Source organism: Anticarsia gemmatalis, chromosome 8 (assembly GCF_050436995.1).
Source record: "Anticarsia gemmatalis isolate Benzon Research Colony breed Stoneville strain chromosome 8, ilAntGemm2 primary, whole genome shotgun sequence".
Taxonomy (NCBI): domain Eukaryota; kingdom Metazoa; phylum Arthropoda; class Insecta; order Lepidoptera; family Erebidae; genus Anticarsia; species Anticarsia gemmatalis.
Window position 1 is genome coordinate 7,645,955 of NC_134752.1, and position 17,007 is coordinate 7,662,961.

Sequence of the window (17,007 nt, forward strand, 5' to 3'; positions counted from 1 at the left end):
ATATCAATGTCAGGGTGTATAAAGGAGCGAATGATCGCGAAGCAAATCGTCCGTCCCGCTGATGTCTCGGCGCCGCACCGGTCATTTGTCATAGCGCTCAGATGGGGTAACTTTTTGTTCAGACCGCTGACTTCATCCCAACTTTGAAAGGAAAACGAGCCTTATTATCACACCCGACACTAATGCGCCCCATTCTTACCGCTAATCGTCTCATTTGCGAATAATAAATTCACAAAATTGCAATTACGGCTGAATCATCATTTATCGTTATGGATGAACATGACGTAGGCATGCTACATTATTGTTAGCCGTAATCATGTCTAGCTGGACAGCTATCATGTTATATAACGAACACACAATGTTTGCATCGAGATATTCATTTATCTCCACGTATCAGATTTGCACAGAAAATGTTTAAGCCAGCCTCATGTGGGTAATAAATTCGGATAAAACAATTTCATCTGACTGAAATCGCACCCCAAACTATGCGGCTTACCTCATAAATCCCGATTAGCCTTCGGGTGAAAGAATGAATCAATAGATTATCCTGCAATAATATTTGTTCAGAAACAACATGAATTAGTATTTTCTTTGAATAAATAACTACAATGTGAATATTAATATCGACAAAGCATGCGCACCGTTGTTTCTCCCCTTATACAATTACGTCCTTTAAATTTTCAGTTAAGTAAATATTTGAATGTTTAACTTAATTGTAAATAGGAAACAAAGAAACCTTTCTCATTTACTGAATGGTAGTAGGTAATTAGGAGGGAAAGCAGGAATACGTTTCCATTTTAATGAAGGACATGAAGGGATCCATTTAATCCGATCGTCCAAACGAAGTGGCAACAATTAGCCTTTTTATAGAAAAAAGCATTTGAATGAAACCGTCGTCTCTCGGAAAACTGTCCAATTCACCCAATCGAGATAAAATGAATGGTCTACTCGATGGGAAATCGACTTGAAAAATATTCTAGTGCTTAAAAAGCATTTACAATTTACATAGTAATTTTATATTGAACTTACTATATTACATCATCAAATAAAGAACGTGAGCTTTGAATTTAATGCTACTTTTAACAAAATCTTTCGATGCAATGATTCACGTACATAGTTCAAAATTTTAATCATTATCAATAGCTAAATGGAACGAATTGTACATAAAAAGTAACACGTTGTTCAGTAACTATCGTTCAGAGACTGAATGAAATTAATTTAATTAAATTATGAATCTGTTGAAGGGGAGCTCGTCTGTTGCGAAATGAGAAACTGGTGCTAATGAGGACTCGCAATGGTCACTGGCTGAAGAGACAAATGAACTAGGTCGTATAACTCTTTCCTTTGCCTAAAACAAAGCGAATACGTCATGTTCGTGCATTAACTTTAAAATCCTACTTTTAAAATAACTGTCAAGGGTTTTGCGATATAATTTATGAGGAGGCAAACAATGCCTTTATTATTTCGGGTATAAAATACATTGCACAGAATTCACCCTGTTTCGACCTTCTTTCTAATACCATATTATTATGGCAGGTTGCTTTCATATACAATTTCAGTGAGTGTAATGAGAATGTAACCACGGGTTATGAAAAGTAGAATGCGCTGTAATAAAAGTTTGTTCAGTCTAGCTTGTTTGATACTAGTTTGTATGTTTATACTTTTCTGCGTTTAGAATTATTATGATTACATTTTATGTTGCTTTAGTTGATTATAATGATTGGTATCAAGTTCATACAATTTAATTTAGACATTAAGTTGCTTACTGATTATTACAAATTCCATTAAAGTATTTGGAATTTGTGACTATGTCAAATGTTCAGTAACTACGATTATTTTAAATGCCTTCTAAGTCTATTAGGTACACGGTATGTTTCCACACAGCCAACAGTGTTTCTTTCTTTACTTCTTTCTTACTCCATGCAATTTCAAAATAATTTTTCTTCTCTAAAAGGGGTGGAATGAGGTATCCCAACTAGCACACAAGCTGCTTATACAGTCGTTATACAGCCTGACAGTTGCATAAGAGTCGTTCAAATGCTGTACAATTCTCTATAAGTTGTATACTAGCTATTTAAAAAACCCTTTAACAGCTAGGCGGGACAGTAGCCGTTTAGTAGGAAACTAATGACTTATAGTGATATATGAGCATGTAATTGCATCGCTAGACAGCCTAGGGAAGTATAACTGAGTTAATGGAATCTTCTATAACACCGTTAACTGTATAAGGGGACTTTAGGAGATAAAGGAGTTTAAACGGAGTTATGCGTTGCGCTTATAGCGCTCAAGAGCGTAAATAAGCTTTTTGTAATGCCTTAGGTTCTATAACAGATTTTTTTAGGGCTAGTGTATTACTCATCTATAAAAGAGTTGCGTAGGTCTTTAATAGCGCCTTGAGCGTTATATCAGATATTTATATGGCTTCTGTACGGCAAATAGATGTATAAGGTATCATTCGAAACATTTTTACAGCCATGGGGATTACAGAATTATGTTAAGCACCTAAAGCGCTATAACCGAGTAATATACCTTTATACTAAAGCTTAAAATTATTATCATAATATATTTACATAGGTGCAGTGGTGGTTCAGTCTGTCAACTGTTTTTAATGAAAAATAAAATAAAATAAAATAAAATAAAATAAAATAAAATAAAATAAAATAAAATAAAATAAAATAAAATAAAATAAAATAAAATAAAATAAAATAAAATAAAATAAAATAAAATAAAATAAAATAAAATAAAATAAAATAAAATAAAATAAAATAAAATAAAATAAAATAAAATAAAATAAAATAAAATAAAATAAAATAAAATAAAATAAAATAAAATAAAATAAAATAAAATAAAATAAAATAAAATAAAATAAAATAAAATAAAATAAAATAAAATAAAATAAAATAAAATAAAATAAAATAAAATAAAATAAAATAAAATAAAATAAAATAAAATAAAATAAAATAAAAAAGATTTTCAAACTATTTTAATATTCAACGACTGACCCCTAAAAGTACGAGTAAAATGCTGGTGTGCGACCAAAACAGTTATATTGAAGCCTATGCCACAACTGCAAAACCTTGAGGACAAGCAAACACTAGAGCCTTTGTACAGCTTAAGGCGCTAGAGCAGATGTAACCAACTCTGTGAGCTGCTTGATCGAGACGCCATTATAGCATTTGGTAAACATATTTTTTGAGGTTATTACGATCTTTTGAAGATCATATAAATCTATAGCCTGGTAACGTAAACATAATTAAAATCATTTTTTATTACCTATAACCCTAATTAAATTATCTGTAACCCTCAAAGTCTTATTTATGTTCAAAATACAATTTCCAAATCCACATATCTATATAATTTTTGCACTTAAAACTGAATATTTTGAGGGCGCATGAAAATATTGACGATAATATACATATATATTGACAGCAAACTTGAACTCGCACTTTCATATCACGTACACAAAGAAATAAAAGCGATAGACTACTTGTTATTTTAATAATCCAATCCGTAAAAATAAAATGTCTCCTCATTTGTCACTGATGATTCATTTAAAAAAAATATATTTAGTTTACACCATAATAAACCGACTATATTACTAATTTAGAGCGTTAGCATTTATAACCGTTACACAGTAGCGCTAAAATAAGGTAAAGGTGGTATAATCGCGCTGCAAGAGCTTTTTCGAACGCTCGTGGCGCTAACCACCTCTGTACAACAGCTGGTAAGCGCCACGAAGCTGCGAAAAAGCTCTTGTAGCGCGATTATACCACCTTCATCTTATTTTAGCGCTCCTGTATTACTACTATACTACGTACTATTATAATTACTATTTACGGCCACTGTAGATCCAATGTCGAGCTATAAGCTGGACAGTATGGGCCTATTTGACGCTACAAGAGCTCTGTAGCCGCTTATAGAACCACTATACTTCTTACTAAGGAGCCTAAGGCGTTATAAAAATCCTTTAACCGGCCATTGTACAGCTTGTTATAGCGCTTGTGTGCTAGTTGGGATCTAACTGACCACCTGTAAATCTGGCTAGCATTCATCTGAACATCCAAAATCGTTCCACGTGCCCGCAGTTGAAATCGAATATTCAATCTATATCGTTTCAAAATTTTGTTTGATTACGTAAAGGCTTTAGGGGCGCCAAATTGACCGAATTCATGCCGCGGGCCGGGTGTAATTTTCCTTTTGCACGAGCCAGAATCGCGTATTGATACCTAACGTGTATACCTAACCTATTTTAACAATTCAACACACAGCGTGCAATCCAATTGTCTGTATTTTTTATTATTCTGTCCATAGCTTTATTAAAAAATGCAAATTAAACGGCAGAACTGTTTATTTTTCGCCATTTCGTACAAAAAGTTTGAATAAAATAACAAGATTTCTGAAGATCAATTTGAATTCGCAATCACGACACGTTTCATTTTGTTAATTCAATGACAATGTTTCACGTGCGCGTTATTATCTGGAAATATATTTTTCATTGCTTCATGAAAACACATTCGCTGAAAATAACGCGAGCACTATGTCTCTTGTAGAATAAACAACTGTTATATAAAACGGACGGGTTCAATAGAGTGAATCGAACGCGGGAGACTATAACCGTCTTCTGGTAAACAGGAAATAAACAACAATACCTGCAATATATATGTGTTTTATTAACTGCACGTTTGGCGCAGTGGTTTAAGCGGTCACCTCGCCGCATCAACCGTATCGCCGCGTGTGGTGGGTTCGAATCCTACCCGGGACAAATCTTTGTGTGATGAGCATGAGTATTTGTTCTGAGCCTGGTTGTCAATTTATCTATATAAGTATGTATTTAGAAGTATATAAGTATGTTTATCAGTTATTTGGTTACCATAGTACAAGCTCTGCTTAGTTTGGAATCAAATGACCGTGTGTGAGTTGTCCAACAATATTTATTTATTTATTTATATTTAATATCGAATTGTGGCATTTCGCTATTTTAACGATATAATAACAAAAATAGCTATAAATATTTTATAAAACACGTGACATATCTTAGAAAAAGAACTGTCCCCAATGCTGAAAAAGAAAATAGGCCGTAATGCAAGCATTTAGGCAAGAAATGTAGCTAACTCATCAACATTTAATGAATTTATTGTTTTAAGAACTTTGAGGCAATCGCATTTCCTCGCGATTGTCCTTTATCGGAGCATTATTGCAATGCTACGTTACTTCAATAAACATAATATTGTTTCGAATCGCTAACTATTACGGACACACAGTATTTACATGAACGAATAAAGCAGAGCTTTTCAAATGGGTCATCATCGATATTCATCACGAGGCTATTGAATCGAATAGGGCATAATTGCGCGCCACTAGCGTAGTACTGTCGGGGAAAAAACTGCATGACATTATTTATTGAAAATGCATGTTTAAATGGCTTAACAGAAATCGTTGATTTATTACCTACAACACCTCATCTATAAACTCTATGATTCAGAAACTGTTTATAACGATTATATATTGAACTTTATTTTAAATGTTTAGAAAAGAAAAAGAAATTTGCACACATTACATAATTCAGAAGCTTAAGATTTTTATTAAGCTTTATTATAAATAATGTGTATGCATTCTATTTATGGTTATTTAGTGTCCATGCAATAGAAATGAGAAAGTTTGTTAGGCAAGTTTTATAATTAAGATTTTAAGACTTAAAATAAATTAGTTTAAACCGCTCTCACTTTTTTGCCTGATTGATTTACGAGTAAACGTTAATATAGCAAAAAATATCTTTCAATTTGGTATTAACATAAAATAATTACTAGTTGCAGACAGATGTTACTAAAACATTCCGTAGAGTCGCTGATCCCTCGTAATAGAGAATACTAGGTTTATTGCGATTTACTGAGGAGTTCATCAAAATCCGAAATGCTACTGCAAATTTTCGAATAGCAAACCCAATCGTATTTGACCTGAGCCGGAAATTTATGTGTGATCCGTCGTCATACAAACTATCGGTAACAGTTGGACCACGAAAGCAGTTGAAACCAGATTTAAATAAGATGAAAGTAAAATCAATCTACATGTTATATTCAAGAGTGTATAATTGTGTATTGTTTGTGACGCAAATGCTCGTTACAAGCTATAATTGATGTACAATTGTACTGGTACATTGAAAAGCAGAATTCGAATTCAATTTTCAAATCAATTTGTTCGGATACGGAGGGACCTAAACACGTATTTATATAATGATTAATTTTAGTCATCGGTGCCTTTCATTTTTGAATACCATTTATTTATTATTGGTTTTCACAAGGGCAAGTATGTTAATTTCTTTTCAGAAGGTTTTGTTTAGCTGTACAATATTTTGAATATTGTCGAATGAAACTAGGCATTTAATATTTCATAAACTAGGTAAATTTTTATTTCGACGATGCTTTCTTTCTCTTTAATGGAAAATCATTTTCGCCAATCTACCAGTACCACCCTACCAAGTGCGCTACTTTGTATCTATCTGTAACCTACCTATTAAATATGCTTCTTTCAGGATGTATGTCTTTTTTTACGTGACCCACGTGGTTATAGCTTTTTTCACAAAGAAGTTAAAGCCGCTTTTTTCCAGGATACTTATGAAGTGTGTGTTAATATAAGTGGACATGCTCTATTAAAATCGCCACGATCATGTGATAATTTTAAAAAGAAGTAACACCTAAACGTTTGCATTAATAATTTTAGTGAGCAACAATATCTATTCGAGTGTATCAATGAGAACGGTAACAGCGTCACTGTACGTGGGTGTTTGGAATCGCGCCCGAAGACGCCATCGCCACGCCTCAGGTCATAAACAACTAAAAAAATGGCGCCCGATAATAAATACATACGATTCCAATGAACTGGTGCAAATGAATTCAACGTGTTACTACCATGAGGGTAAATAAACGTCACAATCGTTTAGAAACCTTGCAAGCGAGGCATTGTTATGTTTTCAGTGTGGGTAGACGCTCATTATTAACGATGTTTGCATAATATAGAACAAAACCCCATAGATAATGTGATTTTAATTTTAAATTGTAGTAAGGTGTTTGTTCGCTACGCGTGGGGTCATTTGAGAAACGTGTATATTTAAAAAAATTGCTCGTTAGGTAAATTACCATCTGGCCAGTAGCACTTTTTTATTATTGTTTATTACCTGTCAGCGTACTACAGATGCCTAAAAAAGTTATTTACTTCCGAGTAGTATTATTATCCCGGACCTACGTCAAGGGCATGAAGCACAGTCAAAAATACACTGTTTTTTATCATTTGATGCACAAATATCTTGGAACAAATCCAGAAACGCCCCTCTTGTTTGAACATTCGCGCATAAAATTATATTAAATTTCCTTAGCACTGGAATAGGAGGAGAATGAATTCTAAATTAAGTTTAAGCTCCACGTGGTCCTAATGTTATCATTTATTCGACACTGTCATATTGTGATAGTGAAATTAGCTGGCCAATTTCGGCACACATTACCGTTATTCTGAAATGCTTGCGGTGTTTAGTAAGTAGGTACTTTACCTATGTGGGAAATAGTAATTGATACTAATAGTACTTAGGTAAGTAATTTATACGGTCCTTATTAAAATCCTTATATCATAATGATGAACATGCAGGCAAAAGGAGAGACTATGATTATAAATTACGTTGCGCTTTTTACATTTCTATTAAAAAAATACCTATTATTAAGTTTGTTTGTTTATAAATAAGTAAAATAACGGTTTCCTAGGCATAGACAGTACAAGCGGAATTTTGACAGAATTCGTACATTTGCTGTCACTTTATTTAATAGATAGGTAGGTAGGTAGCTACTTAGTTTTATTCTATGAATAATTGGTCCTTAAAATTTAGTATCACTTTTATTAGGTACCTACTTGGTCAAGTAAGTCAATAGTTAAATATTTTAGACAAGTGCCTAGTAAAATTGTTGTGCTTGTAATTTACTATTAATATAACTATTCATAATCACAATTAATGTGAAGGGTAGGTACTCCAAAAACTTTTTTACAATTTTATTCTAAGACGTTCTTATTGGAAAATTGAGTAAACAAAACCTTTTTAAATCTTTTTATAGAAGTAGTTATTATGGCTGTCTTATCACTAGTTTGTATTATACCGTGGCAAGTTAAACAAGACGACTTGCAATTCACCCAGCTTGGTGTTCTTAACCTTGAATCAAGGCAAAACACAACCTTTGTGAACTCATTACTTATTGAATGAAAGTTGCTTGCAAGCAACACTTGTTAAGTATTTAATCACATACTGTTTATGGATTGATGATTATTTTTTACAATGCACCATTTTTGATCGTGCGCATAAATATGTAGTATTTAATTAACTTAGATAACATTAAAAAACTAATATATCTTACCTGTGGCACTCAGCGACACGATTATAAGTATGCAGCTTAATTTAATTATTTTATACATCTCGAAAAACAGCACTTTCTTTAAAATTACTACTCAGACATACGTAAATAACTCCGAAAAAACTTTATAATTTCACTTATTTCAGTACAGCGATCGCATCAAAAGTTTTTGATGATCAAGAAACATTAAGTTTAACTCATGCGTGAATCGCAGAAACTAACTAAGATTTACGTATTTGAATACGTAAACTACAACTTTTCGAGCGACACGTCCACTTCCACGTGCTCATAAAATTCAACTGTTGTGGAGAACGAATGTTATTCACGGCGGGAAATAGAAAGGCGAATGAATGGAAAATAGAGTGACTGAATTACTCACTCAAAATGTATTTCTTTGTATATGAAAGAAGAAGGAAAAATGTTACAACGACCTAAATATTTAATATTTATCAAAACTTATCATACAAAGTGTACTAGCCTGTCTATGTATTAGCCAGCCTATTCAAATGTGTAAATAAAAATATTGATAAGGAAACTAAGTTTATCCTGTGGTCTTCTATGAATATTGGCAAAATGGCTCTTTTCGCTTCGCTCATTCGGTAATGAATGTCAAAATTGACATGACACTAAGTGTCAGTGCTGTCAGTTGAGTCCTGAAAAATCTGAAAATTATAATATTACTACTATGACTAAAACTATTAATGAATAACTTATGAATTTATAAATAACGTGTGCTGTACAATGAGATCAATCTTATAGAACAAGATACTTTGTGGGACATTATATAAGGCATTAGTGCTACTTATCAAAACGACCCGCGGTAAACATAACCTACAATGGCCAATAAACTAATAGGAAATATTTTGAGAATAAGACCTAATTATATGTTATCAAAGCGATGGAAAAGTTCCGAAAAGCGTGTAGCTATATATGATCCATTTGATTCTTTGCCGAAGAAGAATAAGGAAAGTTATTTAGAGGTTATTAAAGTGTTCGAAGGCCTGGACACCAGAAGAAGGGGTCATGTCGAATTTATCTATGCAGCACTCTCTAAAATGAAAGAATTCGGAGTTCACAAAGACGTTGAAGTGTATAAAGCTCTAGTAGATGTGCTGCCTAAAGGAAAGTTCATACCTCAGAACATATTTCAGTCGGAATTCATGCATTATCCTAAACAACAGCAGTGTGCTGTAGATTTACTGGAACAAATGGAAGACAACAGTACTTATGTTTACTTACTTTGTTGCTTATTGTCTTAGCTACTTCATTTTTGTATATTTTGTATGGAACACTAATAAATTGTATTTTTTTGAAAGTATAGAAGTAATACCGGACACTGAAATGGAACAAATGCTTCTTAACGTGTTTGGCACTCGAGGAATACCGCTGCGTAAATTTTGGCGTATGATGTACTGGATGCCAAAGTTTAAGAACCTCAGCCCTTGGTATTTACCAGACAACCTGCCCGATGATACAATGGAACTAGCTAAAATGGCAATTCAAAGAATATCTTCAGTGGACCCAGATACTATAGTCGACATTTGGCAGGTGATGATTCTGTTAATTTTATCACTATTAGTCTCTTTAGATTCAATAAATAAATATTAAATTGTTTTAAAAATCTGCAAGGCCAACTTTGTATGACTATCTCGGAGTACTATTTTTTATTTGTAAATACAATATGTATAGTTAAATAAATATTTTTGTTTTTGCCAATTTAAATAAATGATCTACCTCCTGACTACTAAAGTACATTTTTGTTAGACAGAAGAAATAGAAGCCTCCTTAGACAAGACCTGGGTAGTAAGCGCTCAAAGTGAGGCACAGAAGATTTTGTTAGCGGACCAGCCCTTAGACGAACCACTGGTTGTGAAAGGTCCTTTTGATATATATTTAAAAGACCAAGTTGTGAGCTACTTCATGCTTATTGGGAAAACAAGACCGGAACCTAAAGATGATACAGACCCAGATGGTATGAATTTTTATCTATATGATATTTTTGTAATTTATAGCCAGCTGGATAATCACATAAGAAAAATTTGTATTGTGTGGAGGAGGAGTTAAGGATAAGGTCCTTTTGGATTGTTAAATGTTATATTTGAATACAATTTTTCTGTCTTTAGATGTTTCCAACTTGAAGAAGCCACCAGGCATACCTGGATTCATTGGCAGCACCAAATTGCCTGCAGTAAGGCATTCAACTGTACATGAACAAGATGATGGCACCATAGTATCAGTTTGTGCCACAGGTAAGACTATAAGATATTAAACTACTATAGCTTAGGAGTAGATGTGAGCTGTACACAAATATTGTTGGAGCTAATGAGTCACACCAATGATTTTTGTTATGAGCATATTTAAAAACTAGGTACTTCAAGGACAAAAAATCTGTTTTTATTTTTTTCGTATCTTCAAAAATGACCGAGATATTAAACGTCAAAATATGGCCTTCGCGCCAAACTCCGGCGAAGCGGCCGCACGGACGTGTGACGTCATCTCACGACACTGCTATTTCGTCAGTACTTGCCGATACCTACATAGGCTCGTTGCGCTCTCGCGGTTTCGCTTTAAATAATTTGTTTTGCTTATACTGGACAAACAAAATGGTTAGAAAATATTGTATTGTTCCTATGTGTACTAACTCCAGTGAAAAAACACCCCAAAAATTGATTTTTTCTGTACCATGTAAACTGTTTTATATTTTTGCTAAAGACACCTAATCTAAAACTTAAAGCCCGGTTCAGATACTGTCAAACGCAAATGTTAAATATAAGTTTATTGCCTTTTGAACACTTCCTCAAGATCAAGATGCCATATCATGTTCATACCTACCTAGCAATGAACTTCTACTAAACAGTTGATACTATTTAATGAGCAGTTCAATGACCTCACAGGCGGCGGCGAGCCGAGCGCGGCGCGGCGGTTGAGTTGGCGTTGGTTTTTTGTTTTGAAAAAAGAACCCATGTTTATTATATCTAATAATATCAAAATTAAAATGTTAGTTTAATTAAAAGTTCTCATTACACGCCCAATCATATAAGACTACCTACAGAGTAGATTCATGCGTTCATATGATAGCCATCAACTTGACTAAAGTCAGAGGCAGGGGTGACAATTTTTTTTTATAATTTTATTTTAAAACTATATTTTCCAAATTTACACTTGGTAGGTACGTAACACTCATTATTTGTAATGCCAGTTGTAACAAACTTTCAATTTTATTGTTAACTACACACAAAAATATTATTAGTAGTATACGAGTTCAACTTTCTTTACCTGGGTCTAGTTGATGATTATGTGCGTGGCGATCGAGATCGAGGATATCTTAGTAGAGGCTTATTATACAAAAACACGATGATTAAATTTATAGCACATACACATACACAGACTCTTTAATATTAATTGCAAATCACTTTTCAAATCAAAACTCCGCATCACCCGCAGTCGAACAAGCGTGTCTGTCGCGTCGTGACGTCAGCGCATAGCGCGCGAAGCAACGCAAATTTAAAAAAGCAGTGAAACTTTATAACGCTGTAACTTCGGTAATTTTGACCCGATTTTGATAAAACAAAAACTATTATTATCAGCATAAGTACACAAATTAAATGCAGTATGTTTAATAGTCATATTTTGATGTGCTGGTGTGACTCATTACATTTGACACCCAACTTTTTTTCTATTGCCAAAGAGTTAGCAAACAATGTATTGGAATATTGTATTATTATCTTAATTAACTTGAGTATGCAGTCAGATAATACAATAATTTGCTGAAATAACATTTGAGCCAATTATTTGTATTTTTTACAATGTTTTCTATCCCTTTCAGGTACATCTTCAAGAGACTCATTATTATCTTGGATCAGGCTGCTAGAGAAGCATGGTAACCCTGTGTTATCAAACCTGCCAGTTATATTCACACTCACAGCTCCTCCAAACGAAGTTTCCATACCAGAAACACAGCCAGCCACTAAAGAAGATAGTACAAGTGAAAAATCTGGTGGTTCAGTATAGAGAAATAAATGTATATTATTTATAGAGATTATAGCAGCAAATTGTGCAGATACTGTTTCACAGGTCAAAAAATATATAGAAATTCTGTCTTTTGTCATTTCAATGTAAGTATTGAGCAAGAGTTCTAATTTCATTGTTTGAAACAAACATGTTTTCATTTGAAATTGGTGACTTACAACTAAAGTGAGTCAAAGAGCAGTAATTTGTACAAATGCTTATAGTAAAATTGTTGGTTTTTAAAAGATTTGTTTTATTGAAAAGTCTTATTTATTTCTATATCCATATATTCTTTTACATTCTTCAACAAAGTCAATAATGAGGACTGTACATAATTAAGGTAAATTATCATATTCACATATTTATACATACAAGAAGTAGGTACATTGCATTAGGTTTTACATTGCAGCAACAACAAGCAACTTTGAGATCAAGTCAGACCATAGGGTATACCAGAAAATCTACAAATTACTTATTGATTCAGCAATTTTATATCTGCTATAGAAAGAAATTCAAAACAGATTACATTATAATAGAATTATACATGATTGGTTTCTATTGCTAATTTATTTAGGCATAAGGTAAAATAATTGTCATATTGCGTAATAACAAGACTGCTAAGGCTTAAAATGTGTACCAAAATGTTATTTTTTAACAATTCTCTAAGCTATTATATTCTTTGATAAGTAACTCATAGTTTATTCCTTAAAATAGTGTAGGCTATATATTTGGGACTTAGTATTGTCTGACAGGCTGAATTATATCACTGGATCACACTAGGTATTTCACTTTTCTATAAACAGTCATACATCAGCCTTATAACACTTCATATTTACAACACATTCACTAATGCAGTAATGCAATGATTATGTCCATTCATAGTCCTCATCATCTTCAAATGATATTGTGCCCCACTGTCAGGTGATGTTGTGCCAGTCTGCTTGCGGAAGCAGGTAGGTCTCATTGTCGCTGCGGATAACAGACACGCCTGCTCCGTAGTACGGTATTACATAGGCAGAACCATCTGATGGGCCAACAACCTGAAAATTTTATAACATGTTTGAGATCCTTCATATAAAGTTGTTGTTAGCACTAGTTGTTTTGCAGAGATCACATACAAAGTTTGTATTACAGTTAAAAGGCTAATTTTGGCCCCATCCTCCAATAGGTACATGACATGTGATGAATCACTGATTGGTTTTTAAGACTAATAAAAGTTTAATGGCAATAAGTTTAAATTCCATACGGAGTTAATCTTTTGCTATTAAAAAGTATTCTTACCTGAGCAGCAATAAGTATTATATCTAATAATTGTCCAAGGAACATGAATCCCAATGTGCAGAGCTTAGCAAGCCCAATGCCAGGATAACCAAGGTAAAATCGGTCTAGACCAAACATGCCGAGAAACACTGACAGCAGAAGTGCTATCTCTAAGGAGTATCCATTCCTGTGAAAGAAAGTGTTGGTAATAAGTGAATATTGATAGAGTGAAAGGGTATATCTGGTAAAAAAACATTTTTATATATAAAAAACAGGTATATATACATGGTACCCATAACCTGTTGTCCTGTATTACAAGATGTAAGGATGTAAATGACGCAAGAGAAGTTTGTAAGGATCATACTAAGTTGAATGGGAGTGATGTTCTATGATCTGTAACTAATAATCCTATGTGGAAAAGAAAGACTATGTATGAATCGAAATATGTGTACTTACGTCCATTTACATGGAAGTTTCCTCCTGAATGTGGAATTTCGAGTCTCATTGCATGTAATACCTTCCGCAGCAAGACATTGAACTGCAAGCAAAATGTATCATGTAAGCACACAGTAGGACACTTCTTTCAAGATAAAAAGCAGTAGTTAAACATGAGAAATTGTAAGGGTCTTATCTACCTATGTTGTCGTAACATTTGTTGTTTTCTAATTGGTTAATTAAAACACATACAGTAACAGAATAGGGTTATGGCTTTAGACAATACAAATGCTTTTATTAAACATTTTTAATGTCTTTATAGTAGTAACATCCTGAAAACACACCAAAATTAATATAGGTAACTAAATTTTTACCTTCTGCCTCTCCTTCCGAAGGTATATCCTTTCCTTTAGTACATCCATAAAACTGTTGAGTATCAGGATTAATTTGATCTATATTAGGATCTGGACAAATAAACTGGCCTAAACGTAGCGTGCTACAATCCACTGTCGCTGTTTTATCATTCTTGTCTTCACTTGAAGCTCCATTTGCTGTACACAAGAACAGAAAGGAAATCTGGAGGAGGGATATTAGATACATGGTTAAGGGAAAACTTAAACGACGAGGGGAATCGTTTTAGGATAGTTGATGAGTTAAGAAGTCATATTTAATGTAAAAACCACAATCGCTTTGTTATTCTTCGTGATTCATTTACAGTTCGGTTCGACAATAAAAAGAAAACATTCTTCGTTCGCTAGTTGTCAAACTGAACTGATATGTTAATGTTGAACTTCAAAAAATGTCATAGCCATTTGACAGCTATTATTCGTTCTGAATTTAAGACCAAGCAGCTCTACTGGTTTATACGGTCATAACTTTTAAACTCTCGCGTTGCATGTTTAATGTATAATAGAATACGGGAATTAACGCGAACACGCATTTTACCTTAAAATTTCTAACGTTTCGGCGTAGGTTGCACTGGCTGTGGTCGCAGGCTGACTGGTTGAGGTAAAATGCATGTGTTATACGTTTTCAAAAATGTTAAGGAACTTCGGTATTTTAGGTAGCTTAGATTTGATAATTACAACCATTTTTTTATTTATCTCAATTTACGTGGAAATTCACCCAACTTATAATGGCCTCTGTGGTCCTAACGCCCGTAACGATACGACGGCAACGACACGACAGCACCAAACGTGTGTGCAATTAAACAGTATGAGCAATACGGAGTACCTAAGCATGACATTAATTTCCTGAGTTAGCACTTGCAATATTGTCAACAGGGTGCTCTGGCTCACAATGCAGTTATGTTGTGTCGGTAACATCTACTGGCATGACCTATATTTTGATAGCCGTCCAATTTCCTGGATTGCGTACTGTCGTTGGGTACCTAACTAAGTGACCGTACCGTACGGACTTACATGTATCTATACCCTGGTATTGTATGTACCAAATAAATGAGAAAATGAATGAGAGATATAGGTACCTACAACAGATAGTCGTGGACTAGGTAGGTAGGTATATTTATGTCTGTCTACACGTAAGTACTCAATGTGAATCAATGGTTCTGTGAATGTATCGAAACGATGGGCACTTTAAATTCGTTTTAAAATTGAATTTTATTCGAAAAATTGAGTCGAACGAGCGTGAAACACCACTCTTAAGTTGATAGAGAGCTTTTACGTCACCTCTTCACATTTTGTCGCAGTCACTTTCAGCCTACGTTAATTGCATTTGACAGTGCAACGGGTTAAAGCGTTTGTTAAAGGTTGGATAAAATGTTTTGCACGCATGTGAGTGTCCCCTACCTATCATACAAAATCGCAAATTTTGTAATGGTAATAGCAAGGAGCAAAGCATAAATGCAGTACCTATAGGTAGGTACTTAGTTTGTTATGTACGTAGAATATAAAAGCTATCTACCATATTGGGTATTGAAGTAGGTACTTACTTAGGTAACGAAATAGTTTGACTGTTTGCGAAAAAGTTTAGTTTATTACTTCCTGTAAATACCGAGTTACTAGATTAATTGGTCATTAACCTGAATACGACCAAGCTTAGTAAAAAAAAAGTACTTGCCTGCTTAGAAATCTTATTTCCAGCTAGCAAAAAAACAAAAGCAACAAAAAATAAGGCAGTACAATTTGCCCAGCCAATTAGGCGTTCTTAAAAACAAAACGACAACAGGATAACTCGGGGTAATGAGTCCAATCTGGAGGCGCGAGGCGCTAACATCACTGGAATAATTGCACCAAGAATAATGTGCGCCATTACGGCTAGACACAAGTTTTGTTTAGCGAACACCTGCAGCTGCTTCGCGTATAATTTATCTTTGTTAGATGTAATATAACTACCATCTTCCACCAACTTTGTTTTGTTTGTTCTGTAGGCGAAAATTTTACTGACGATTAAATTCTGGTTGGTAGGTATATAGGAAGGCGTGTTTAGGTATGGCATTTAATTTTGGCATGCGATAAGAAAATATATCTACAGACTCTATTAACATTACCGTAAAAAGGTAGGTATGTTATTTTGGTTTCGAAGGCCAACTCTGCTCTTATTTGCCACCTCAGCGTTTTAGAAGCCAACATGATAATAAATTAGATTAATGATATATTTTTTTAGCCCAGTTGACAGTCAGTGTACATTTCATAGTAGGTACACCAATGACGTCCTGCCACGCGGCGTGCAAATCGATCTGTAGCATATTTCTCTAGCTGCGTTAAAGCCGTGTGTTCATTTGTTAAACAAAGTTACCAAGGTATTTGAAAAACAAATAACTAGAGAATATTCAGAATAAAAATCTAATAAACTCGTTTCACGCTACGCCGAGTACTCACTCGATAATTCCATCGTTCGCTCATTAATAGAAGTAGGACATACTAAAGTTTTTCAACGGACAAAGTTTTTTAAAACT

At 33.8% G+C, this 17,007-nt stretch overlaps 3 protein-coding genes across 3 annotated transcripts in view; 1 reads left to right on the forward strand and 2 right to left on the reverse strand.

The window, feature by feature from the left end:
- Nucleotides 1-8,694, reverse strand: part of LOC142974925 (uncharacterized) — a 31,248-nt gene extending 22,554 nt beyond the window's left edge. The window contains exon 1 of the mRNA XM_076117498.1: nucleotides 8,391-8,694. Coding sequence (XP_075973613.1) covers nucleotides 8,391-8,448 — 58 coding nt within the window. The 5' untranslated portion in view covers nucleotides 8,449-8,694. The remainder of the gene's footprint in view (nucleotides 1-8,390) is intronic.
- A 308-nt stretch (nucleotides 8,695-9,002) lies between these two features.
- Nucleotides 9,003-12,640, forward strand: ECSIT (evolutionarily conserved signaling intermediate in Toll pathway, mitochondrial). The gene is made up of 5 exons (XM_076117499.1): nucleotides 9,003-9,608; nucleotides 9,709-9,935; nucleotides 10,152-10,359; nucleotides 10,511-10,636; nucleotides 12,214-12,640. The coding sequence occupies exons 1-5, from the start codon at nucleotides 9,224-9,226 to the stop codon at nucleotides 12,396-12,398; spliced, it is 1,131 nt and encodes a 376-aa protein (XP_075973614.1). The 5' UTR covers nucleotides 9,003-9,223; the 3' UTR covers nucleotides 12,399-12,640.
- Nucleotides 12,641-12,661: 21 nt separating this feature from the next.
- bisc (TM2 domain-containing protein 1 biscotti) lies at nucleotides 12,662-14,873 on the reverse strand. The gene is made up of 4 exons (XM_076117500.1): nucleotides 14,465-14,873; nucleotides 14,112-14,193; nucleotides 13,677-13,842; nucleotides 12,662-13,435 (listed from the first exon to the last, which is right to left on the reverse strand). Exons 1-4 carry the CDS (start codon nucleotides 14,688-14,690, stop codon nucleotides 13,313-13,315), a joined length of 597 nt encoding a protein of 198 aa, XP_075973615.1. The 5' UTR covers nucleotides 14,691-14,873; the 3' UTR covers nucleotides 12,662-13,312.
- Nucleotides 14,874-17,007: the final 2,134 nt, after the last annotated feature.

What these genes read in the sequence shown, in the direction of transcription:
- bisc (XM_076117500.1), bottom strand. Translation starts at nt 14,690, where the DNA reads ATGTATCTAATATCCCTCCTCCAGATTTCCTTTCTGTTCTTGTGTACA. An exon ending in TTCGGAAGGAGAGGCAGAAG is followed by an intron (nt 14,194 to 14,464) that starts GTAAAAATTTAG and finishes TTTTGCTTGCAG; the next exon opens with TTCAATGTCTTGCTGCGGAA. An exon ending in TAATACTTATTGCTGCTCAG is followed by an intron (nt 13,436 to 13,676) that starts GTAAGAATACTT and finishes TAAAATTTTCAG; the next exon opens with GTTGTTGGCCCATCAGATGG.
- ECSIT (XM_076117499.1), top strand. Translation starts at nt 9,224, where the DNA reads ATGGCCAATAAACTAATAGGAAATATTTTGAGAATAAGACCTAATTAT. An exon ending in GGAACAAATGGAAGACAACA is followed by an intron (nt 9,609 to 9,708) that starts GTACTTATGTTT and finishes TTGAAAGTATAG; the next exon opens with AAGTAATACCGGACACTGAA. An exon ending in CTATAGTCGACATTTGGCAG is followed by an intron (nt 9,936 to 10,151) that starts GTGATGATTCTG and finishes CATTTTTGTTAG; the next exon opens with ACAGAAGAAATAGAAGCCTC.